General features: G+C 39.5%; 1 protein-coding gene across 10 annotated transcripts in view; it reads left to right on the plus strand.

Moving 5' to 3' along the window:
- The first annotated feature begins 26 nt into the window (after window positions 1-26).
- LOC306868656 (nucleosome-remodeling factor subunit BPTF-like) overlaps window positions 27-26,678 on the plus strand; it is a 39,021-nt gene continuing 12,369 nt past the window's right edge. For 2 of the 10 annotated variants that reach the window (XM_079414924.1, XM_079414919.1), the window contains exons 1-22: window positions 238-959; window positions 3,113-3,938; window positions 6,768-6,988; window positions 9,108-9,317; window positions 10,337-10,516; window positions 11,498-11,683; window positions 11,773-11,921; window positions 12,836-13,167; window positions 13,275-13,406; window positions 14,335-14,464; window positions 14,580-14,715; window positions 14,811-15,098; window positions 16,705-18,526; window positions 19,474-19,598; window positions 19,677-19,805; window positions 19,935-20,085; window positions 20,400-20,520; window positions 20,806-21,046; window positions 21,335-21,505; window positions 24,393-24,529; window positions 24,618-24,732; window positions 26,256-26,431. In XM_079414924.1, coding sequence (XP_079271050.1) covers window positions 482-959; window positions 3,113-3,938; window positions 6,768-6,988; window positions 9,108-9,317; window positions 10,337-10,516; window positions 11,498-11,683; window positions 11,773-11,921; window positions 12,836-13,167; window positions 13,275-13,406; window positions 14,335-14,464; window positions 14,580-14,715; window positions 14,811-15,098; window positions 16,705-18,526; window positions 19,474-19,598; window positions 19,677-19,805; window positions 19,935-20,085; window positions 20,400-20,520; window positions 20,806-21,046; window positions 21,335-21,505; window positions 24,393-24,529; window positions 24,618-24,732; window positions 26,256-26,431 — 6,456 coding nt within the window. In that variant the 5' untranslated portion in view covers window positions 238-481. Of the gene's footprint in view, window positions 960-3,112; window positions 3,939-6,767; window positions 6,989-9,107; window positions 9,318-10,336; window positions 10,517-11,497; window positions 11,684-11,772; window positions 11,922-12,835; window positions 13,168-13,274; window positions 13,407-14,334; window positions 14,465-14,579; window positions 14,716-14,810; window positions 15,099-16,704; window positions 18,527-19,473; window positions 19,599-19,676; window positions 19,806-19,934; window positions 20,086-20,399; window positions 20,521-20,805; window positions 21,047-21,334; window positions 21,506-24,392; window positions 24,530-24,617; window positions 24,733-26,255; window positions 26,432-26,678 lie in introns of all 10 variants that reach the window. The other 8 variants (XM_079414927.1, XM_079414926.1, XM_079414921.1 and 5 more) reach the window with 7 other exon arrangements.

A 26,678-nucleotide genomic window follows, 5' to 3' on the forward strand; every position in this document is an offset into this window, starting at 1 on the left:
AATCTATCGGTTTCTGTCAAGCCTCCATCTCAATGAAGTTAACACGCCGAGGAAAATGGAGAACCGATGACAAGAGCCGCTGCTCAGAAACAAGACTAAACCCGGGCCGTTAACACGCAGAAGCGCATTTTCACGAGCCCAAGAGCCTAAAGTCAGTAGCAGGCGCTCGGATGCGTGTTGACAAACGCGCAACGCAACAAACATCGCGCTGAGCGGCGGGTCACGTGACTCCCATACAGGCCTGTTGTCTGTTGTCGGCGGACAGAGAGGAGGAAAGAACATGGCGGTTGCGAGCGAGCTCGAGCGGCGCGCCGGCCCTTCGTCTTGAGCTTTCTCGCGTTAACCGAGACCGGGGCTCCGTGGGACTAGTGCATCCTCACCCGCGCGGGATCAACTTTGCAGTGGTGCCCGAAATTCCGGGTTCGGTGCGTGTAAAGTGCAGGCAAAACGCGAAACTGAGGAGAATAGGTTTTCATCCATAATGAGGGGGAGACGAGGCAGGCCGCCCAAAGCCCAGCTAACGCAGGAGCCCACAGCGGGGCCGGTGCGCGGTCTGAGACCCCGCCGGGGCTTGAGGGCGAAGCCGAAAGGGACCTCCGATGAGGATTATGTCACACCTAAACGAGGGAGCCACCATCCTTCAACACGCGGCCGGAGGAAAGTGCGATCCGCGGCGTCGAGGGGCAGAGGAAGAGGCAGGGGGACGGCCAGAGGCAGGGGGCGGCGGAGCACCGCGAGCGGGGTGGTTTACGACGACCACGAGAGCGACGACGAGGATGAAGATGCGGTCAGCCTGAGATCGGACGAGGAAGAGTTCATGGAGGAGCCTGTGACGGACGTAGAGGAGGAAGAAGAAGAAGAGGAGGCCAACGACGAGTCCGACTATCTGGAGGAGCTGGACGATTTGGAGGAAGACGATGCCAGTTTCTGCACGGAGAGCAGCCACGGCAGCAACGCAGGTACGGGACGCCTCGGCGAGCGACCGATCCGTGAATCAAGATGAGCGCGGGGTCCGACTCAAACGATCGCTCTTTTGTTGAGCTAAACGCTCAAAATGGATCCTGGTGCTCCTCTGTGCTGGCAAAGGCCGCGGGGGTTAGCAGTTAGCTTCAGCGCGGTAGACGATTATTGAGTTAAAATTGCAACCGCGGGTCGTTTTTAGCATAAAAGGAGCTTCATAATTTAACACTGAACCTAAAAGTCGCGTCTTCCCATTGTGCGAAAGCAAAGCAGTTTCTGTATATCAACAATAAGTTCGGTTTACCGTTCAATTGTGTATTTGCTAACGTTAGCCTGTTAGCGCATTAACCCCAGACACACTCTGGGTTGTGTTTTAAATGTAAACACCACTAATTAACTCACTCTTGTTGTATGATTGCGCTTTTATTGAGGTTAGACTGTAAAGGGAACACTTTTTAGTCTCTCCCATGAGCACAACAAAAGTTAGTTAGCCCATCATCTTGCTAATTGATTTCGAGCTGATAAGATAAATTATTACTAAAATGATCAGCATATTCCGTAAACTTTGATTAAAGCTCAGCCGAATCTTATATTGTTGTGTCTTCCTCATTACCATGAATGTGTGGCAGTCTGACTGGTGTTTAGGAGCGGAGAGCAGCTAATGACAGGGCAGCATGCGGCCGGTTGTTTTGAAATCCAGCGCCGTCGCACCTGACGCGGGGAGGACGCTTAATTTCGTCCTGCTACTGTGTCCTCCTCGCACGTGACGTCATAGTGCCACTTTGTGATGTAGCTTTTGGTGCTGTCATGATTAATTACCTGCCCTATGGGAGGGCTGAGATGTTTTTTGAGTGGTAGTTACACTGTTTTCCATTGTAATCTATTTTAAAATGTCATCTATTCCTTTCAGCATCATTACTCCAGTCTTAGTGTCACATGATCCTTCAGAAATCATTCTGTTATGCTGATTTCCTGCTGTAACTTTTAGTTTTAGTTACTTTTTCTTATTTGTAAGTCGCTTTGGACAAAAGCGTCTGCTAAATGACAAAAGTAGGTAAAAAAGTAAAACATTTATTGCTATCAGCATTGAAAACAGTTTAAATTAATAAAAAATATTAAGCAGTCTTCAACATTGAGTGGAACGAGAAATGTTTTCTTTCACACCAATTGAGAATATTTTTTGAGGAAACGGACACTTTTTTTCAGGATCCTTTGAAGTTCAAAAGAACAGCATTTATTTTAAAAATAAAATTTCAACCTTTTTCTTCAATGCTTCCGGTTTATTAGCTGCTATAGGTTAATAACCAGGAGAATAACAAACCAGTGTGTTCATAATTAAGAATACATTAAAATAATATCGTAAGACACACACATTTTCAAAATCAAGCATGTTTTGTACAGCTAAAAATAGCTGGACGTGGATGAGACCGGAAGCTAGACCCATAGTATTTGCAAATGGCCACGCCCACTTTTACGGAAAGAAAAAGGACTATATATTTTGCAACATTATAAATGTCTTACTGTCACTTTTGATCAGTTTAATGTGACTATACTCAAAAGTAATTTAATAATTTCTTTACAAAAAACAGAAACTTACCCCAGATTTTTAAACAGTGGTGTGTGCATATTACAATATTTTTTAAAATTTTCTTTTACTATTTACAGATGCAAGTGTGTTGTTGCTTTCATTGTTTTATTGAAAAATCACAGGCTGATATCCTGCACATGTTACTCAATTCATTTGATTCTGTTTGAAACCATTCTATGCAGACCAATGTAATGCAACAATCTTCTTTTTCCTTTGAGAATCAGAAATAATAGCTGTTTTAATACTGCATGCACGACCACTGAACGCTATGTTCCTCGTTGTCTTATTTCTTAATTGCTAAGTTTTTAAGCAGATGCCTGATCATTCATGTCTAACTGCGCACACAGGTTGTCTGAATCAATAATGTGTTTCTGAAACGGAACATTTTATGCATGTATTATTTTATTCGATGTTAAATCTGTAATCAAATCTTATATAAACCGACACACCATAACAACGAGTCATTAGTAAAATTGCAAATTGCATTTATTTTCCTTCATGAAAATCTAACGTTGACTTTCTTCCGGCCAATCAAAAAACTGATTCTGATTCTTTCTGTTTTAGTAGGTCGTAAAAGACCAAGACCAAGACGACCGCCTTCTCCTATTCTGGAGCAGAAGGAGATTCCTCTTCTGAAACTGCCCAGCTCTTCCGAGGACCTTCTCATTCCCAACGAGCAGCTACTCAGTGCTTCGGCTATTTACGAGGTGCTTCGCAGTTTCAGCACTGTCCTGCGTCTCTCTCTGTTCCGCTTCGAGGACTTCTGTGCCGCTCTGGTCGGACAGGAGCAATGCACGCTGATGGCGGAGACGCACATCTGCCTGCTCAAGGCCATCTTAAGGGAGGAGGACACCTCCAACACCACTTTTGGTCCGGCGGACCTCAAGGACAGCGTCAACTCCACGCTCTACTTCATCGACGGCATGACCTGGCCAGAAGTGGTGCGTGCGTACTGCGAAAGCGACCCTGAGTACCACCACGTGCTCTCTGACCTGGAGGGTGAAGACTATCCGTTTAGCCCACTGGAGAGCAAAGTCAAGGTCTTGCAGTTCCTGGTAGACCAGTTCCTCACCACCAACCTGGCCCGCGAGGAGCTAATGTCCGAGGGCGTCATCCAGTACGACGACCACTGCCGGGTTTGCCACCGGCTCGGCGACCTGCTGTGCTGCGAGACCTGCTCGGCTGTGTATCACCTAGAGTGCGTCAAGCCTCCTCTGGAGGAGGTGCCCGAGGACGAGTGGCAGTGTGAGATCTGTGTGGCGCACAAAGTGCCTGGCGTGACAGACTGTCTGACCGAGTTCCAGAAGAGCCGGCCGTACATCCGCCAGGAGCCCATTGGTTATGACCGGCATCAAAGAAAATACTGGTTTCTCAACAGGAGGATTATTATGTGAGTATTCGCAATGTAAACTATTGAAGATAGGGCATAAATTAAAAAAAGGTGTCATATTTGCCATTTCTAATGCCATTAACCTTCATATAGTCTTTACAGAAGATCATATGGTAATGTTTGTAGTATCTTAATATCTTCATGCCTTATAGTCGCATCTGGCAGATTAGAGCTAGATGATAATATGTGACCCTGGAGCACAAAACCACAAAATATTTGTAGCAATAGCCAATAATACATTGTATGGGTCAAATGCGGTGATTGGTCGATTTAATTTAAAGCAGAGTTTGTGAGTGCAGTGCTGCTTTGTGCACAGCCTTACAGCTATTTGTAACGCTTCAAAAGAGGCACCTAGTGGCAAAGAATGAATTAGCATTTTCATTCAGACTAACGCAAAATTCGTATGATGGTCAAGTTTTCTCAGGTCTGCGCGCACAACAAGTGGGCGGGCAATATGCTAATGCTTCAAGTTGACGTCAACATGAAATGGCTTGGGATTCGTTTTAAAAACGACTCGTTTCAATGATTCAGAATAGGGGTGTTAATTTTAACCGGTTAACCGTTAACGAGCCGATTAAAAAAAAGTATTCTATAAGTCGTATTTTATTATTTCATTCAGAAATAGGCCGACGCGAATGACAAACATTATAATAAACACTGTAAACATAGGCTATTTTAGTTCCCCTCACTCCACAACAAATCATTTCAATTAACAGTAAGCTATTTAGAAAAGAATAAGAATTAAAAATAAAATAACGACAAACCAAAACCAATTAATTTAGGCTAAAACGAAACCAATGTTGGGTCTCTCGTTCGACACAAAATCAAATGTTTCTGTATTCGTGATGTATTTGAATGCCAAAATATTATTTACCTTTTATATAGGCCTACTTCACTCTAAGGTTGGGCCGGTAGACGATGCCATCGTCCATCGCTGATGGCTGATGTACATCATGATGTTGAGCCGGCATCGTGACCACATATGTACATTTTACTCCTACCAAAATGTGTAATAGTCAGATATGACAGCGTTAATGCTACACGCATCGCCACGGATACAGCCAGCAAGCCGACACGCAAACTGCTACGAATGAAACTGAAAGTAAAGTAACTTATTTTTCCACTGCTGATGCCGCTCTCCAGTTGCGATCTTCGATCTTTTAATTGGCTGATGATGAATAAAATGCAGCGCACTGTTGATTTCTTTGACGGTAAGCCTAATTCAAGATCGGATTTATATCCGTTTTTATGTGGCCAAAAGTAACAAATCAGATGGAAATCTGTGTAAACAAGCCCTAACTGCCCCCCCCCCCCCTCAAAATCAACTGCCATGATAGTAAAAGATCAGAAGACTGATTCCATGTTTCATGCAGCACATTTGGAGATTTTTGTTGTTTTTATTTTATTTTATTTTTTAAACTGAATTACCAGTGTTGTGAATTGTGCTTAAAAAAAAAAAAGTATCTTTATCTTCTCTGACAAGCACATGCACATGCAACTAACATAAAACACACTTTCAATAAAAGAAAAAAAGATTTAACCATAATAATAATAATAAGAATATTTAGCCTTAATAATCCACAGTAGCCTCAGGTTATTTATATGACAATGTGTAGTTAAAATCATTTACTTTAGACTGAGTGAGGTGAAACCAGCCACAAAGCAATTTGTTAGCCAGCTGCTGATTTTATTCAGATGTGGAAAATTAGACTGCTAGTTAAATATGAACTTTTTAATGCTACTTTTAAATGCTTTTTCAATATTGATACAATTGTAATTATAACTGTGAGGTCTAGCAAAGAAGGATCCTATCTTACAAAAATATGAAAGCCAGTTTTATTATATTCTCTGACAGTGGCTGTTTTTTCTTTCATGAATGAATATAATTAAAAATCACAAACTGTTTCTTTGCATTTATTTTAGTTATGGTCAGTATTAGGTTCGCAGATCACGTGGGGAGGGTACTTTTTTACTGTGGATGACCGTCAGCCACCACCGAAGACCTTTTTTGACCCAGGAAAAACCCTGATATAGCCTAAATTGTTGGCATCAGGGAGCCGCTATTATGCCTGGCACTGTTTTTTGCTCGAATTTATGTGGGTTTATGTGAACGCCAGCAAGCAGGCCTGCTCAGAAATGCGTGTGAATTAAACATCTCTGACAACTTTAATTAATAAAGAGCTGGGTGATAATATAGTTGCATTTTGCGAAAAAAAAAATCTGGCAGATTTGCTATATAGTGTATATTGCTTTATGTGAGTTTGCTATATTTATGCATATAAAGTTGGCGATAATATTCCTGAATAGTCACATCAAATTTCGAGTCCTTTAATTTGCAAAAAACTTTTTACCCTCGTTTGAGGTGGTTTCTGACTTGTGTGAAAAAGATTTAATGCAAGTAATTAAATTACAAACATTCAAACCCACTTGCCAGTCGTAACAAATTGCAGTCCTGTCTCCATTTTCTTTGCTTGCCTTGTTTTATTTACTGTGGGTTACAAGGTTAGGCTAGGTTTTATTTATTTATTTTATTTTTTAGTGAACTTCGAAAAGATTTGCTTCACGTTTGGATAGAAACCCAGCTACTGACATGGTTTAAAACGCATCGGAAAAGCAGTTTCAGTCAATGATTTGTGATTTGGTCCTCCAACCTATTTCAGGGAAAGCCAAAAAAGATAGGTGGTGTTGTTGTTGCTATTTGTGGTTGTCAAAATTTGAATGCATCAACTTACTTTTCACACTAGGTTTTCTAAACATAAAAACAAGGTTTAATGTCCATTAAGTGCCTGTATTGAATGTACGTAACCTGTGCGTTTTGATCTGTTTCAGAGAGGAAGATGGTGAGGATGAAAACAAGCAGACCTGGTACTACAGCACTAAAGTCCAGCTGGCCGAGATGTTGGAGGTTCTGGATAAAGACTACTGGGAGAATGACCTCTGTTCTGTGCTGGAGGAAATGAGAGACGAGATTCACTCTCACATGGACGTTACCGAGGAGCTCACTAACAAGGCCCGGGGGAATAACAAGGCATACCTCACCGTTGCCAATGGTAAGAAAAGACACAAATCATATAGCTAATTTTTTTTATTGCCATCTTGAGATGCACATTCCAAGATGGCTAAAAAAAGTTGTCCTAAATTTGCGAATGCGTTTTTTCTGATTCATCATCATAAAAATTTGCTGCACACTGAGTCCGATGCATATTAATTAATCCGTTGCGGAAAAATGAGCAAAACAGTACTAAATGGAGTCTTCAAGCAGTGAGGATGATTTTGTTAAAAAGAGGAAAAAGAAAGGAAATATTGGGTCCATCCAATCCTGAGATATAGTTAGGAAGAAGAGTTCCCCTTCCTTATTAAGGAGCAGTGGGATTACAAAGTTTACTTCAGGATGCCAGTGGCTCAGTTTGATGCTTTGCTAGCGATACTAGAGCCAAATATTAAAAAGAAGACCATTTCTGTGAACTCCGTGTGCAACGATCTATATACAGTACTTTGTGCTGCAAGACGAAGTGGATGAACTTGACAATCGCTATTCTGGATTTTAGGCGTTCGCTTGTACGGTGGCTCTGAATTGTCAAAAGACCTCATCCGCTTGTTACGGATACGAACAATGCTGAAAATCGAACCCGATCCAAATTTTTTTATGACGGACAAAAGTTTCGGAGGCAGTGTGTATGGTGAGGTCATATTTATTTTTCAACGTGCGAAAATTTTAGGCTCAGTGTGCAATGGCCTTAAGTGTTGTTTGTTTGTTTGTTTTTTCCAAACAAATATATTGCAATTTTTCTTAAGTTTTTTGCAAATACTAACTTAAGATTTATTTTTGCAGGATTTACTCACAATAATATACATTGAAGTTTTTTTTATTATTTGTCAGTTTTTTCTAAAACTATTTGCAAGTATGAATTCAAGTTTATTGCTTCTAATTCTAATTTTAATTTTAAAACATACATGCTAAAATCCTGTACTTGTTTATTGCTGGTTTAAATTGTTGTGAGCAGGCCCCCTTTTTTAGAGATTCGTGAATATTAGCTGTTGTTTTAATGAGACCAGTGATGAGCACTGAACGTTATGTCCCTCAATGTCTCATTTCTGAGTTGCTAAGTTTTTAAGCAGATGTCTGATCATTCCTAATGTCTGACTAACTGAAGAACGTATTTATGGACACGCAGGTTGTCTGGTTGTTGAATCAACAATTTTTTTTTCGGAAACTGATCATTTTTGCAACCCACACTCATTTTTCCCCTTTTTAAAATGGAACACGACGCTCTCGAACACTGACTCTTCTGGTCTCTTGTCTGCTCTGTGGAAGAGGGACCATTTATTTTCTTTAAGTTAAGACTTCAGCGTTCTTGCATGGAAATGACAGCAATTATTTTCCATTTGTATGTGGGCATTTGTATTTATTAAAAGTATTTAAGAAAATCCTAAGATGTTATATATGGCATCTTAGGATGATAACACTAAGGCCCATCTTTAATAAATACACTCAAAAAATTCTTAGTGAAGGTAATTTAATTAAAATGACACAATTAAATTAAGCCTTTTCAATAAACATAATTTTTTTATGTTGACTTCCATTTCACAGATTTAACATGCAGGGTTGTCAAAAAGAAAATGTAAAGAACTGTTGTGTTATTTTAAGATGCAAACCATGTTACAAAACTCCATCCATAGTATACAGTGACTATATCCCACTCAATATTAGTTAATGTGATGGAGTATAAAATAATACATTTAGTTGTAATGTAAATCACTGTAAGGTGTCTTTCCACTCAGCTATTTTTAGCAGCTCCACCTGCACTAGAGTGAGATTCGTCTTGTAGAGGCTTTGTGGGAAAGTATTTATCAAGCTGCAGATGTTTCATGCATTCGTTTTGCTTCCTACATGCAAACTTTGATTCATGTGGTATTTTGAAATGCTAACTCGAGGCAAGCAAGTCGTTATTTTAAAACTACATAACTTGTAAGAAGTGAGTAAAGGAATAGTTCACCCAAAAAATGTTGTCATCATTTACTCCAAGTTATTTTCAACCTGTACGAGTTTCCCTGTAACCAATTTAACATGTATAAATAGGAAGCAGGAATGTTTTGTTTAGAGAAACATGTTGGACAGCTGTTGTGCTGTTTCAGTATCTTGAGAGTATTCTTGTCCATTTCCTCCAGATGTGATCCTGGACCGCCTGAAGACCATGCAGGAGGCGGAGCTTGAGGAGGTGAAGCGACGGGTGGCAGAGGAGGCTGAGAGGGCCAGACTGGAATCGAAATCTGTGGCTGGTGAACCAGCAGCGGCCGATCAGATGAACTCGAATGGATCATGTCCACAACAAGACTCCAGCAACAGAAATGCAACGAATGAGCAAACTTCTGCAGATGGTGAGAGAGATTCTTGTGACTCTAGTTGCTGTATTTCATGATATGTCATGTGATTCAGAGTCTGTTTAATTCAAATTGTGTTTTTTTTTTTTTTTACTGGTTTGTGTTGGTCATACTCATACATCATTTTCATTATATTGCTAAAATGTTGAAATAACATTGAGCTTGTGTTTTAATGAATTTCTAAGGGATGTAAAATAGTTTTTCTGGCTTGAAAAAGTCATGGGAATTTCTATAATTAATTTACATTTTTCTACTTTTACTTTACTCTAAAATATTTTTTTCATAAAATATTACAGCATGACCCTTGTGTAGAGTTTTTTTTTTTTTTTTTTTTACTGTTTTCAACATTGATAATAATTGTACACGTTTCTTTATGAGAATGAGCTTTATTGGCCAAGTATGTTTACACATACAAGGAATTTGTTGTAGTGACAGATTTTAGTGACAGAATTTGTTTAGCAAATCAGCATATAATGATTTCCGAAGGATCATGTGACACTGAAGACTGGCGTAATGATGCTGAAAATCCAGATTTGCATAATTTTAAAATGTATTTGATTAGAAAACCATTTTAATTTGTAAAAATATTTCACAATATTACAGTTTTTAGTGTATTTTTAATCAAATAAATGCAGCCTTAGTAAGCATAAGAGACTTCTTTGAAAAACATAAAAAATCTTACCAACCCCATACTTTTGAATAGTAGTGTATCTATTACCTGCTAATCACAATTGACTGGACAGGCTAATCAATTCAAAATGTATCTGAATTCACTCTTTTTAAGAGCATTACAGCTTTTTATAAATCAGTGCATTGCTTTTCATGCACTCTTTCACAGGCGCTTCACAGAAGTTTTTCTTCAACATTATTTGAATACTTGTAGTGTGTGGTAATCTTGGCTCTTCTCAAACGCAGCTACAATCCTCATCATTTGCATTTGAAACTACAACCAAATCATTGCATCTTTCATCTGTTGGTGTTAAAACACTAAAGACATTTGTCCATTCGTATTTCAGCCTCAGTCTCAGCTGTCCCGACTGTTGAGTTGGGCAGTACTAATGTTCCTGAGCTCGCTGCACCCAGCGCTGCCATACCGGCTAAATCTGACTCCCAGGATCCCACGGGAAATGCCGTGACATTGTCTTCCAGTGGTGAGGAGAAAGGGGAAGGGACTGAAGGGATGAAAGAGTTGGCAGGTACAGCAACCGCATTTCTAAATGTTCAAGCTTTTACATTAAGGCAGGACTAACTAGTTAGCTGCAGTTAATTTTCAAGCTGTTTTCTTGTACTGAAACAAAGACCCTCTTGGCACTAGAATCCTTCCACTCTTCCCAGAAACCTTTGTTTAATAGTGCCGTCTATAGAGCAGCACTGGATTTTTGCCATCGTCTTGGGTATATCATGTTTACGGAGAGTGTAGAGCCCGTCTGGATTCTTTTGAATTAGATTTACCAAAGTTTTTACTGGTATACTGATACATACTGCAGTGTTAATGCTGTGCTACAATATTATTTTGGCTGAGGTTGGAGTGTAATGCTAGTGTACTGCTTACTATATATTTTTTGGTTTCACAGTATGCAAAAAGTAGTACGTGTACTAAGGCCGTTTCACACTGAGCGCGATGCGAATCGCCGACGATCAGTGCTTTCACACCGAGTGCGAAACAATTGATCGCCTTCTGCTAATTCACGCTTGTACGCTAAGTGGCACTAACCACCAATGCATTTTTCCTCAGATATGTATCTCGTATATGGATTTAACATCGTCCGCTGCTCAATATACAGCATTAAATTAAGATAAATAAAGTTTGGTTCTATGCCAGAAAGAAACACAAACCATCTATAATGCTTACAAGAAAACGTCTTAAAATACAAACAGAAGTACAATTAGCATCAAGCCACATTCGAAAATATATGTAATTATTAATGTTTTTGCTTAAAACCCACTTTAAACCATCATTGAGTGCAAAAATCCTTGCTTTTTCGCACCGTGAATGATCGCGCCTGGTGTGAATACCTCCATAGGGATCTATTGTTTTGATTCAAAAGCATCATCGCTCCTAATTTTCGCATTCAGTGTGAAAAGGCCTTTATGCGAGTCGTCTACTCTCAACATGGCCATAGTTTCACACATTACTAAAGTATGTAATATATATTTTGTCACTGTTTGTCCTTAAGCTAAGAGCTCAGAGTCTGCTGGTCATGGAGAAGGAGATTCTGTACTAGAGACTGAACCTTCGCAGACTGCAGACGAGAACAGCTGCAGCAGTCATTTCTCCATCTCTGAATGTCTGCGAGGTCCAGAAGAGCCTGACCTGGTGGATCGGTCCTCGCAGTCTTCTCTCAACAGCCAAGATGAAACAGGTGTCTATGCACCCACGTACACGCCCATAACAAAGTTTTGCATTTGTTTGATTTATGCATTTATATATGTTAACCATTTTAATCTTTAGGTGAGGGTAAAGCTAATGGAGATGGCTCAAAAACAGGATCTTCACGCATGATTACACGACTCCGAAACCCTGATAGCAAGTTAAGCCTACGCAAGGTCATGCAGGACAAAGATGGCAGCTCTCAAGATGGTAGCAGAGCACTTAAAGAGGTGGGGGCTATTGTCTTTCCTAAAGGGATCCCCAGGTATTAAGACATGTATAACTTAATATAACGTAAATTATGTCTCTTATTTAATAGAAAAAACAAGGAAATGTATGTTATTTTTTTTTTTTAAATCTACATCGTTTTTGGACTATGGGGGGGCACCATTATTTTATGTGCACAGTACATTCTGCGTCGATGAATATTTTTTTGTGCTCAAAAAACAAAGCAAAAATAACTACTTTCTTCAACAATTTCTTCTCTTCTGTGTCAGACTTCAACGAGCGTTCATGACAATACCAGTTCTCATAGCTTCATAAAATTACGGTTGAACCCTGATGTCACATGGACTATTTTAACAATGTATTTACTAGCTTTCTGGGTCTTGAACGTGCTAGTTGCATTGCTGTCTATGGAGGGTCAGAAAGCTCTCGGATTTCATGAAAAATACCTTCATTTGTGTTCTGAAGAATTGAACAGAATTGTCATTTTTGGGTGAACTATCCCTTTAATGGAAACCAACAATAACTTGTAAAGAGGTTATTGATGTTTTGATGGTCATTAGTGGTGTTTATTAATAATTTATATTACCATTGTTCATATTAAAGGCACAATATTTATTCAATTTATTCGATTTTTTTTTTTTATTCAAATATCCAAAAACCACTAGAACAGTGTTATATATTTTGCTGACTTACATTATCCCAACACTCAGTCAAGGCGTCATGAAATTACGCCTTTGTTTCTTTGTTTATTTTGAATCTACGCCCTCTAGCGGCGAAGAAATTATAAAACATACTGTGCCTTTAATCAATAGGTACCAGAGGTCTTCAGCATAAAAAAGTTGCAAAGGAGCTTTGAAATATATTACACTGTAAAATTATGCTTGTATTTCTGTAAATCATGTGAATTTTATTTCAGACATCTCCACTATCATCCTTTGGCTCCTTTAAGAGAGACTCAAACAAGAGCAGTGGCTTTTTCAAACTGGGCCAAGAGGGCAAATTTCGCGTCTACCACAACCAGTACAGCACTAACACACTTGCGCTAAACAAGCACCAACACCGTGAGGACCACGACAAACGCAGACACCTCTCCCACAAGTTCTGCATGACCCCTGCTGGAGAGTTCAAGTGGAACGGATCGCTGTACGGCTCCAAAGCCCTGACTGTGTCCACGCTGAGACTAACCATCATCCAGCTGGAGAACAATATCCCTGCTCCGTTCTTGCATCCCAACTGGGCGTCACACAGGTAAAAGTCTCACAAGTGCAAGTAGGGCTTGTATTTATTTGAAATGTGTTACGGTTTCTGGAAGCAGCATTTAACCGTGTCATCCTGTAACATTTCCATTGCTGTAGGTCAAACTGGATAAAGGCTGTCCAGATGTGCAGCAAGGCGAGAGAGTTTGCTTTAGCTTTGGCCATTCTGGAGTGTGCGATCAAACCAGTGGTCATGCTTCCTATGTGGAAGGATTCTCTGGGTCACACAAGGTCAGTTTAAATAAATACAGTTTTTAAAACAGTCATCCTCAATCTTTTGATGCTTCGAAAAAAGCCATGCAATGAAGTTGAATGGAGTATAAATGTATGCAAATGCATAGAAATGCAATATGGGGACTACCAGTGGGAGTGAATACAGTGAAGCTTATATGATCTGTTGCCTGTTAGAGCTTGATTGGATAGAAAATATAAAAAAATATAGCTAGCAGTCAGTAGTTTTGAAAGTTTCTTATAAAGGAGCCATTAAAAGTTCTCTAATAGTATAAAATGGTATAAATATAAAAAGTTGGGGGAAAAGCGTAAATTATATTTGAAGATCAATTATATTCAGTTTACGTCTCTGGGATTTTTTTAGATCTACAGCTAGATAAAAAATTAAGCTGAATCAATCAGAATAGGCTAAGGATTGTGCCGAGTTTTGGTGGATTGCAAGTTTTAAGAGTTGTTATAGTCAGAGGTTTTCACTACAAGTCTGTGGGATCTTGGCCTTGTTTGATATTCTGCTAAGGAAAAAATGTCAGATCAGTAAGAAAGTCATAAAACCCAAGTCATGTCTGGGCCGTGCTTGGTGGATGTAGCTTGAAAGCTTTAGAAGGATTTGCAGTCAGAAAGAGCTTAAAAAACAAAGACACCCACAGCCACATTTTTATAATAGCAGTATGTTGGCTTTGTCAAGCTGACATGTGCAGTTTATTGTCAGGGAAGTTAAATGCTTATTTGCATGTATGGTTAACAATACATAATCCAGTTCTAACTTTCTGCACATTGTTGCTTATAACTTTCTGCACATTGTTGCGAAAGCATCCTTGTGTGTACTTGAACAAATTTTGTGCTGGGGGCTCTACGGAAATGTACAGCGAGTCACCTTTATGTCCCAGTTTTGGTGAGCTTTCTTTTTTCGTGCTTCATCTTTCCGCAGGCTTCATCGCATGACCTCTGTGGAGCGGGAAGAGAAGGAGAAGGTGAAAAAGAGAGAGAAAAAACTAGAAGATGAAGAGACTATGCAGCAGGCCACATGGGTGAAGTACACTTTCCCCATCAAACACCAGGTACGTCTGTCTGAACACTTGGCAGCTGAGTGTTTCATTTGAACATTTTAGGAAATCACACCAGCTTTGGCCTTCAAGCTGTAGGCTTTCAGTAACTGTTTAAAATCGTCCGTAGGTGTGGAAGCAGAAGGGGGAGGAGTACAGAGTAACTGGGTATGGAGGCTGGAGCTGGGTGAGCAAGACGCACGTCCATCGCTTTGTCCCAAAGCTACCTGGAAACACCAATGTCAATTACCGCAAAGCAATCAAGGGTATGTTGTTTGCTCGCTTATAATACTAAAAATGTAATCTGGGACACAGAGAAGTCTTCTATTGGCAGAAATTCTCTAATAAAAAATATTTTTAGCAGCTAAAACTGGAATGGACTATCAGGCAGTTCTCCCAGAAACACCAAATCCTTTGGTTAAAACGGATGAAAATTCATCTCAAAATGTGCCTGAAAAAGATGACGTCCAGGACACGTCACTGGATTCTTCTGAAGAAAAGCTATCTGTGGAGAAAGATCATGTGTTAAAAGATGAAGAACAAAATGAAGAAAAAGAGAATGAAATGGTTGAAAAAAAGTGTGATGAGAATAATGAGTCTGTGGAAGAAATGGACGCCAGCACACCTAACTCTGCCAATGATGAAGCAGGTATTTGCAAAGTTTAATTTTCACTGTCCTTTTTCCTGTACCAAGAACAGAGGTTTATCAGAAATTATACTTTAAAGGGGACTCGACCCTCTTTTTAGTTGTGCTCTAGTGTCTCAGTCTAAATGACATTCACACTGGTGTTTTAGGAAGCCAAACAATTGGAATATAATAATAATAATAGTAATTTTATGTTATTATTATTCCTATGACAGTAATAGCCAAATATTGTAAAACAATTGCACTGTAAAATAAGTGAAAATTAATATTTCATAGGTGTATTATTTTGCTTTACACTACAGTAGGGAAATTACAATACTTTTGTGCTAATTTGTTCTCTTGCAAGAGATATTTTGAATTTGGACTGCAGTACCCATTTAAACCGCTAGCTGTCAATATTACATACTGAACTTTAAGCTTTTATTTTGACAGAAACTGCAGTTCAGCTTCTATTTTGATGGAGCTTCAGTGAAACAGTAGCCTGGTAATACCAAACTCTGCTACTTCGCTTTGTTTCGTAGACAGAGTCTGGAAGGACATAATTGACAAGCGTTTACTTTCTCGTGGGGAGGTGCTTGTCTGAAGTTTAAAATCATTGGTGTACTCGTAAGCCAATCACATAACGTTTGGTTATGACGTATGTTATGCGCAAAACCATCGAGCGAAATACCGGAGTGAAGATGGCTGTGAACGACTTTTGCAGATTATGTGAAGTAAATCTGACAATAAATTAAACTTTTCCCAAAACCTGTCGGGAGTAGGGCCACAACATCACCTCCATTCAAAATGTGAACCAAACACTCTTCTTGTTCGGGCTTCAGTTGGCAAATGCCGGGAATATTCTCCACAACAGAGCGAATAGCATGCTGTGTCTCCATGTCTGTTGTCGTTTTAGATTTACCTAATCTAAACTACAATCTTAAATTTGGCATTTAGCACCCTCTGTTCGTTGGTTGGGCGGCTGGTGCGGAGCCGGAGATAATCTGGGAGCTGGCTTGCTATATCAGACTGAGTACAGAAGCGAACTGAAATCGAGCGGAAGTACGAAGTCTGACGTAGTCAGGCTAGTGAAACAGGTTTACAAACACGTCTTATTACAGATCTAGTAAAATATTTTAATCATCTGTCTATTAAATTTGAATAAAAAAAATTATAATTGAATTAATACATTTTAAATTAATTGGAAATTATGCAAATGTGAAAATAAAACAACTGGTGGCAGTTGTGTTCCCAAATGCACGCTAAACTCACAACACATGGAGAAATGGAGTTTACTGCATTCACTGTGAGCTGAGGCTTTCTGAGACATGGAAAACTCCGGATCACAAGCTGATCACATAAACAAAGTGTGTGCTTTGCTTTGAAAAGCACAGAGAAAACAGACTTGATGAAGGGATTAAGCCATATTGTGCTTTCGGTTTATTTTTTTTGACAGATACTTTGCCAAAGCAATGGTGCAAAACACAAATTTAAAGATCTTTCATGTTAGAATGAGACGTTTAAATATATTTTCGGTTTAATATGAAACTGTGGTTGACCACCACACTCTACTTAATGCATGGGAAACACTAAACGTAGTTGCTAATATCTCTGTTTTTCGTATTTGCAGCTAACATCACAAATGCCTCATCCGATGACTCTCCTTTGAAAAGAGAGCCTTCGGATAGTGAGGTGGCAAAGGATAGTGCTCTGAATCAGCCCCAGCAATCCTTCTGGCATGATGTTGTGAATGTCAGTGAAGGCTTCTTGCTACGCACGGCATACAAGAAAAGGAAGGCATCAAAACTTGATGGCCTTTTGGAGAGACGTGTCAAACAGTTCACCATAGAAGAGAAGCAGAGGCTTGAGAAACTCAAGCAGACCACCAGTTCTAAACCCTTGACTGAAAAGATAATGGAAAACAAGGAGACAACCATTGCTGCTGGAGACCAAAAGGTCAAGATTGAAGGAACTATCTCTGAAACTCCAAAGTCTAGACAGACCGAGGGGGTAGCATGTCTAGCGATCCAAGAAAAAGATAATGTGGTCAAAAAGCTTGAGTTTAACCAAGAGGACGAACAGGCAAAGACAAACACTTCAAGACAGAAGAACACCCTGGATGTCAGATTAAATGACTCATGTGATGTAGCCCCTAAAGAACATCAGCAGAAGTTACCTGAACCAGAACCCAAAACTGGCAATAGGGTAGCAATGTCTGAACTTAATGGAAACTCACAAAGTCTGGATCAAAGCTTGAACGTTAAACCTGACAAAACTGTTACAGAAACTACAAGTCCACCCGAAGACTCGGAGAGAAAGGATGTCATTGAAAACAATGAGAATGATCTAGACGTAAAGAGAACAGTGCCTGTGCAAGTAAATGGGAAGGATGGTCTTGTTGACACAGAATGTAAGAATCTGACTGATAATGTTAACTCAAAGGAGCTAACCAATACCATTGGGGAGGAGATTAAAGCAATATCACCAAAGGAACCAGTGAAGTCACTAATGAATGGTGACGCCACTCAAGAGTGTCTTAAAGAATGGACTAATAGCGCGCTTCCTCGGGAGAATTCAGATGAGGAGAAAGGAGTTACCAAATTTGACCCAGATTATCCACCACCTGAGAAAGTGGCCAAGTTGGAAAACAACATCGAAGGACTTATAGACTCCTCGGTAAGTTCCTCTGTACCCGAACCATCTTCTGTATCTTCCGAGCCAAACGCAAAATCCCAGGTGCCTAGTCATAGCTCAAAGGTGGAGCCGATGCAAGTTGAGGAGGCAAAGCCTCCTGTTCCTTCACCCGTCCCTTCAGCGGAAGAGTCCAGCTTGAGTAGTGACCTTACTGAAAACAGCAGCAGCGTTAGCGAGACTACGACTGTCATTACTCAAGTCACCACAACTACAACCACAGTGTCCACAGAGTCCCACATGGTGTTGACCTCACGTGACAGCCTTGCTTCCAATAACGGTATCCGTACATCCACACCAGCAGATTCTAAAGTGGAGTCGACCAGCTCTGTCTCAAGACTCGCCACTACAACTACCACTACTGTTACCAAGGTTATGAACTCATCGGACGAGGAAGCCACTCTAACAAAAGAGTGCAAGACCACTGTCATGAAAACACTGATTGACACCACGTTGAGTCCAAGTGGTTCCACTGTAAAATCTATGACAGTGAGTCAAGAATATTCCACCAGGGACAGGGTACGACTGTTAAAGTTTTCTCGCACCAAGAAAGCAAGGTCCGGAACGGCCTTGCCCTCGTACCGCAAGTTTGTGACAAAGAGTAGCAAGAAGAGTATCTTCGTACTTCCCAATGACGAACTAAAGAAACTCGCAAGGCGCGGTGGAATCCGTGAAGTTCCTATTTTCAATTATAACGCCAAGCCAGCCCTAGACATCTGGCCCTACCCTTCTCCACGACCAACATTTGGGATCACATGGAGGTTAGCATCTTCTCTTTTGTTTTTTTGTTTTTTCGATTTTTGTCTTCCTTTTGGACGTTGTCTTTCTGAAAACCTGAATTAATTACTAAAGCAAGCATCAGTATTATTATAGCTTGTACTTGGGGTCAGAGCATTAGAATGTCCATTCCTGCTCCTGGAGGGCCACCTTTCATCAAAATTTAGCTCCATTCAAACACACCTGAACCAGCTAATTAAGGTCTTTAGGGTCACAAAAATCTTTTATGCTGGTGTGTTGGAGCTAAACTCTTAAGAAAATTGGCCCTCTAGGATCAGGATTTGACACTACTAACTTAGGAATTTGAACAAGCCCCTAAATCTGAGTTTTAACAGTTTGTTCTACATGCAAAAACATTGCTTCAAAACTTTGTGGCTTGCTAAACGGATGCATGCCATTACTTTTCTAGGCAATCAAACTTACAATTTTGTCTGATGTATAATAAAACTGATGAAGATTGTAGACTTGTCCTGACCCATACCTTAAAACCAGAATATCATAGAGGGTAAGCACTTTTGACTTGGACCAGCTGCCTACCAGTGCCCTGGCATCTATCGAGAACATCCTAGCAATGCATCAATAACAATTTTGGCAATTTTATTGCAACGCCTTGGCAACCCCGTAGCACTTTTGGTGGCAGATTTAGCTTGATGAACCACTCACTTTTTGTTCAGAGAATGCAGTAATCAAGCTTAACATTTGTTAGTTTCCTTAAGGGTCTTTGTAGCTCCTCCTTGTATTATTATGTCCTTCATCCCAGTTACTGGTATTGTCAAAAATATAGATGCTAGCTGCCCTTTTCTTTTTTTTCTTTTTTTTTATACTTAAGAACAATTATAGTCATCTAAAGAGCAAATTGGCCTACAAAATTGGCCAGCATAAATACATAGTTCTTTTGTAATGCTAATGAGTTGGAGGTTCTTTCATACAGATATCGACTCCAGACAGTGAGGTCTTTGGCTGGAGTGAGCCTAACGCTGCGGCTACTTTGGGCCTGTCTCAGATGGGATGATATGTCTGTGAAACCCTCACCCACAGGAGGAACAACGCGAACAGGTTGGCGCTTAACTGCTCATCACATGTCGCTTTATCATTTGGTATTCAGCACTCAACCTTATTTGTTTAACTTAACAGAGACATCTGACACTGATATCACCACCACTGAGATCATCAAGCGGAGAGATGTTGGTCCTTACGGCATTCGTTCTGAGTATTGCATCAGGAAGATCATTTGTCCCCTTGGGGTGCCTGAGACTCCCAAAGGTAACGGTGACTCAGACAGTCCATATGCCAGTGCATTGTTTTTAAGATATGTACAGTTTTATATCTTGCAAGGTTTGATTGTCCAGAATCACTGCTGATATTTGACCTGTCCATCATTCCTTTGAGCAGAAACTCCCACACCTCAAAGGAAAGGCCTGCGTTCAAGTGCTCTGAGACCAAAGAAGCCAGAGCCAGCTAAGCAGACTGGGCCTGTTGTGATCGAAACCTGGGTGGCCGAGGAAGACCTGGAACTCTGGGAGATTCGAGCCTTTACCGAAAGGTGGGAATTCCCTCTTTTTCTGTGAATGTACACACACTAAAACCCAACTTACTGATTCCTTACTCGTTTGTGAAATGTTCCATCAAATCTTTCTCTAGTGTGAAAGATCTTGGACGAAGAAAGGTTGTAGATAAGACATTAATACTTGCATGTATTAGCTCATTCGTTTTAATGATAACAATATATTAGGATGGTATTTCCTGTGTTTATTTTCCAATTTGTATGTTTTCCAACGGTCAACATGTCCCAGTTTATCATATTTTATTTGTTCATTCGTATACTTTTAAAGATTTTTTTACTTTCTGACTTCACAGGGTCGAGAGGGAAAAGTCGCAAGCAGCTGACCCAACTAAGGTTAGTGTGCAGAAGAAAGCAGAGGAGGTCAAGGCCCAATTGGAAACTCAGCTAAAGCAGCAGAGATTAGAAGCCCAGCAGGTGGGAATGTAGACATGTGCCCACCTGGGGTGCCCCTTTTTATTAAACAGGGGCACAATATTGAAAGAATGGGTGTTCTTCCCAATGGGCCTTTTTGATTTTTATTTTTTTTGCTTTTAATGATTATTTTACTCTTAGTTTGGTTGGGTGTGTTCTCATAATTTTAATAATCTTAATTTTAATTAAAATACTCACCCATGGCTGACTTTATCTTATGCTTTACTTGTATTGCCTTGTATCTTTGCTTATACTGTGAAGTTGTACGGTGCAATGACTGTATTGCAGAAACGGCTGGAACAGCCGAAACCTACCAGCACCAGCAACACATCCACCTTGACCAGCACTCCTACGACCCCTGGGACCACTACTCAGAAGGTGGTGGTGGGCTCTATTAGCGGTCAGGTAACTTCGGCACCAAAAGTGTTAATGACCACAAAGTTGGGCTCTCCGGTGACATTCCAGCAAAACAAGAATTTCCAGCAGTCCTTTGCTTCCTGGGTCAAGCAGGGCCAACAAGGCAACACAGGTCAGTCTTTACAGTGTTATGAGGAGGCATGGGTTATAATGTAGCTTGATGACTGTTATTTTAATGTTGTTGTTGTTTTTTTGCACGTCGGTGTATTTGTTTGGAATTAAGGTTTTTTTTTTTTTTTTTTTGACGTCCAGTTTTTATTTTTTTCCTGGTAAGCTTATTTGTGGCGTTCTTAGTGCTTGACGTCGTTTCGTTGTCCGTGGCGTACTTGGATGCAACCGCTGCTGTATTTCCTGATTGAGATGTATGTGTTAGGGTGGTGATCAGACCTGTGTCTTGCAGTCTCTACCAGTTCGGTTGTGACTGTGGCGGCGAGTAGCGCCACCACATCTGGGCAAACGTTCCACATCGCTGCTGCTGCAGGGTCGATGGCCGGCAGCGTCATCACCGCTAAACTGCCTGTTCCAGCCAACAGCAAGATAGTCACAGTGAACATGCCAGCCACTCAAGGAGGTACGGCAGGCCTCCAACATCATTGGCATGTTTTTTTTTTTTGTTTGTTTTTTTTTCAAGTTAGGCCTGCCTGCACGCAGAGAGGCAAAATATTGGCTCGGTATTCTTAAATGGCATATTTTTACTTTGTTTTTAACGATGAACAACATATCATGAGCATGGGTCAGTTAATACAGCCTGTTAGTTGTAGCATTTTGCTGCATTGGAGCACTCGAAAGTCATTAAATTTCAATGAGAGGCGGCGGTTCAAGGAAACCATTGTTTAATTGTTCTCATTGTTAGGGATGCACAATATTGGATTTTGCCGATATGCCGATATTTCTCTCCTGTGTGGAAATTATGAGCAAAATATTTTTAGTTTTGGTTAATTTTTAACAAGAACTTGTTTGTTTGTTAGGGATGCACAATATTGGATTTTGCCGATATTTTTCAACTCATTTTGGCCGATACCGATATATTTCCTTTTGTTTGGAAACAACACCAAGTCTCTCCTGTGCGGAAATCATGAGCAAAATATTTTTAATTGTGGTTAATTTTTAACAAGAACTTGTTTGTTTGAATTAAACAATAATGAAGGTTTTTTGACAGTACATTGAAGCTTTGAAAATAACTATAAATTAACTATATATCAATCGCTGCATTTTTTTCAAGAAAGATGCGGCGTTAACCCTAACATTTTATTTTAAGGTTTAACATTTGTAGATGGTCTGAAGCAAAAGAGTTGGAAAAAACTCTGAAAGAGCTTATGATTTGTTTAAAAAATAAAACATATTACACAAGCTGAAGTCTAACTTTTTGGGGTAAAAAATGATCCAAAATCAATATTTGAGCAAGTATATAACCAGCCAGTGTTCAAAACTATCGCCTTCCTTTAGCCCGATTCACAACGGTTGTCTTATATTGTTTTCTAATTTGAGTGTTACGGGCAGGTTTTGGCGGGAAATTCGAGCATGGCGCTGCATCATTACATCACGTCTGTAAACATAAAGAAGTTGTCTCGGCTACTAGGCTATCGCATGTGAGGATCCTACTGGTGGCGGATCATTTAGCCAGCTAGAATAATTAAATGTAGCATTTTGATGGCGGATTGTAATCCAGAAAGGATTATGTGTTTATGAAACACATATGAATGTAATTAAATTATATTCCAGTTTTAAATATGCTTCTGATTACAGAGAGCCTGGGATTACACAAGATTAGTATTTTAAGGACAACCAGCAAAGGGAGCATAGTTTGCTTTTTAGGTTAAAATTATTTTTAAATATGAAATTCGAGTGGTATGACAATTAGAGATTTGACTGTACAGAAATTGAAATCTACACGATAATACACCCTATACTCATAGCCACGCAATGTTGATGTTGTTAACATTAATCATTTGAGAGTAAAGTATAACAATAATAATAAATTGCACGGTTAGGTGTTCAAACAGAGATGGCAACAAAGAGGCAAAACTTACGGACTGCAGCTTTAATTAATAAATCAGTATATATAAAATTATTTAATTTACAAGTCCTATTTGTGATTTATTTATTTTTTTCATGTAAGCTATAGCTTCTGACCTTTTAAATCAAAACATACACATTATTTTATGACATCAATTACTGCTTTATTTAATCAGAAACAGTCTAAATGTTATTTGTGCAGTAGGCTATTTTACTTTTAATTTAATCAGAAGTAGGCCAACAGCGCCCCCTACAGATTAGAACTGTTTATCGAGCGGGTGTTACATTTACATTTATGCATTTAGCAGACGCTTTTATCCAAAGCGACTTACATTGCATTCAAGTTACAGTTTTTACATTTTTCTCAGCTCTTGCTTTCCCTGGGGAAGCAAGTGCTGATAACGTGTACGTAACGCTGCACGTGCTATTACTGGTCACTCTATCACACACTGAACATGTCATTCTGTACGTGCTATCACAGATTAAATGCAGCGATCCAAAACAGTCACTCTAATAATCATTCAGGCAAAACTTTGCTTCAAGAATGAGCCACACTGCTGACGTGATCTAATCACTAGCACACCCTGAGCACACGTGAGTTAACGTAGCCCATATTCTTCTTATCGGCAAGACATATCGGCATAATTTTCCATTATCGGCCGATTCCGATATCAGTCCGATAATATCGTGCATCCCTAGTCATTGTGAACATCCAGTAAATTTTGGCACAACTTTACGTCTGTTTTACGGCTTTAATATTTTGGATTTAATTCAGTTGATTGTTGTTTAATACAACAGATTACTTTTTTTTTAATGCTGAAATATTTTGTTGTTCTGTTTACCTCTTACGTAACCTTAATTTTTCAACTCTGTTTCTGATAAAATACCTTTCAAATGTTTGAGGTCAGTAAGATTTTTTTCTTTTGAAAGTAATATTTAATCAAATTTTAATATTCAGCTTGGATGCATAAATAGATCAAAAGTGAAAGTAAAGACATTTATAATGTTACAGAAGATTTCCATTTCAAATAAATACTGATCTTTTCAACTTTCTATTCATCAAAGAATCACGGAAAAATGTATCACAGTTTCTACACAAATATTAAGCAGCAAATAGTTTTTAACCTTGGTAATGAGCAGCAAATCAGCATATTAGAATGATATCTGAAGGATCATGTGGCACTGAAGACTGGAGTAATGAGTAATTGCCAGGAAAAAATACATTTTACAATAGATTAAAATTGTAAGACGTCTTTTAAAATGAAACAATATTTAATGAAATTACTGTATTTTTGATCAAATAAATGTAGCCTTGGTGAACGAAAGAGACTTGTTTCGAAAACGTCAAAAAAAATCTTACCAACGCCAAACTTTTGACCAGATATGTATCTATGTAATGCAGTATTCTTGGAGAAACCTAACTCTGCTCATCGTCTCGGCAGGTTTGGTGCAGGTACAGCAGAAGGTGGTGGGCATCATTCCATCAAGCACAGCGGGCACCGCACAGTCCTTCCCTGCATTCCAGCCCCGTACAGCCACCATCAACATCAGACCCAACACAACCACCTCCACGCAGCAGGCATGAGCTCTCAGTAAAACGATCCATTCTGGTTAAATCAGTATTTTTTGTTCTTGCAATAACGTTTTATGTAATGGTTTGTGCCCAGGTTATTACGACTGGAACTGCTCTCCGACCAGGGATGACTGTGATACGCTCACCTCTGCAGCAGACCACCACCCTGGGCAAGACTATCATTCGCACACCCCTGATGGTCCAGCAAGGTATTCTCAACCAGGTTTCATCAATGAAGCGAAATAGTTCATTTTACATTTAATTAATTACACTATTTGTATGTTTATTCAGTAGTGCAATAGAGATGGGAAATGATAGAATCCCATTCAATTAGTGGTCATTATTTAAAAAGATTAAATTAAAGTTCAGTAACATTATTGATTTATCTGTGCTGCCATAATAAGAACAAAATATGAATTGAATTGAGCTGCATAAGGACACTAACTTTGCAGCATCAACACTATTATTGAATTAAATCAGCATTGAACTGTCCTCAGCTGAAACTGAATAATGATACTATTGTCTTCTGTAAAGCTGCTTATAGTTGAATTGAACTAGTTTCATAATTAACTTTGCAGCATTGACAGTTACTTAACTGAACTGAACCGTTGAACTAAATTCAGCTGAATAATGACACTGTTGTCTTCTGTTGAGCTGCTTTATTGCTGAAATTGATGTTGTTTCATAATTGATCAACTTTGCAACTGTTAGTTTTTGAACTGAATTGAGCTGAATAATGACAGCTAAAATTTTAATTTGTTTCATATCTGATGGGTTTTACAACATTTAAACTATTATTTTCTGTTTATTACTGAAACAATATGTATTGTAAAAGCGCTATAAATGTGACTTGATTTGATATACAAACTTATTCCATGGTCTGTCTGAATACTGGATTCTGATTGGCTGGCAGGTATGCAGTATAACCAATTAATGCACAGGTAGTTCCAAGTCAGTTTAATCACTGTTCTATATTAATGCGCTGCTTTAATTGATGCACACTAACCAACATGCATCACTCGCTCGCACACACACACACACACACACGGAGAGAGAGATCGCAGATAGTGCTGCACACACATATAAACTTCCAACGCTTCCCCACGATTTTTTTTAATAAAATAAAAGATAGATACTAGATCGCTACATTATATTCCCCAGCAACGAGGTGATAAAATTGCTGTTTTTGAAGTAATTTTTTTGTAGAGAGAGACGCGCAGACGCAGAAAGCAGGAACACACAACAACTGTCCTCTCTCTCTCTCTCTCTCTCTCTCGACCCTCAATTGATAATTAATTGAAATACGTGCTATAATTCATTCAAATAAATGTGGTCTTACCGCACTATTTCATCTCTGTGTCTGATTTGAAGCTAGCAGAATGCTAGCACTAACTAGACGTAACTAACCAAAATAACCATCATTTTTACCCATCCGATCAAATATTGCGTTGCAAAGAGTAAGACAAGTTTTAACTTGTCTATTACTTGGCAAATGACCTTGGAATAAGTGGGAAAATCAACGGCTAGCCGTGCATTAAAGGAGTTTAATGCACTTTGCGGCGGCAACCACCCTCCGCTTTGCGACGGCCGGTTTTTTGCCTCCACGCCGTACATTAAAATACTTTGATGCATGGCTAGCCGTTGATTATCCCTTACATATTTGACTGCACGATGGCTAATTCTGTTGAATATACCACATTTTTAGAGTGTAAATGTGATTTGTATCACACAGGTCAAGCGCAACAGACAGTGCAGACGAGTTCAGGCGCTCAGGCGGTGGGCACTCCTCCTCGCCTCTCCACACCAAACCCAGCCCAGACCCCACAGACGCCCTCTTCTCCCCGACCACAGCAGGGTCAGGTCAAACTCACTCTGGCCCAGCTCACGCAGCTCACCCAGGGGGCTCAGGTGTGTACTAGTTTGAAATCAGCCTGTTTTAATGTTTTTATTGTGCCTGCTTCAACTGTGCACTTTATGCTAGTTTGCTAGTAAGTTAGTATCACCCTGGTTCCCTTGACAAAAATCCAAAGGCTTTTGGATTATTGCAGAAAATAAGCTCTGTGACCAACAAAAGTTTGATTTTTACATGTTTTTTTTATATTTTTTTATCATTCTTCACAAATGAACAACTATTATGAGTTCTGAATCTAAATAT

This window comes from Barbus barbus, assembly GCF_936440315.1.
Source record: "Barbus barbus genome assembly, chromosome: 4".
NCBI lineage: Eukaryota > Metazoa > Chordata > Actinopteri > Cypriniformes > Cyprinidae > Barbus > Barbus barbus.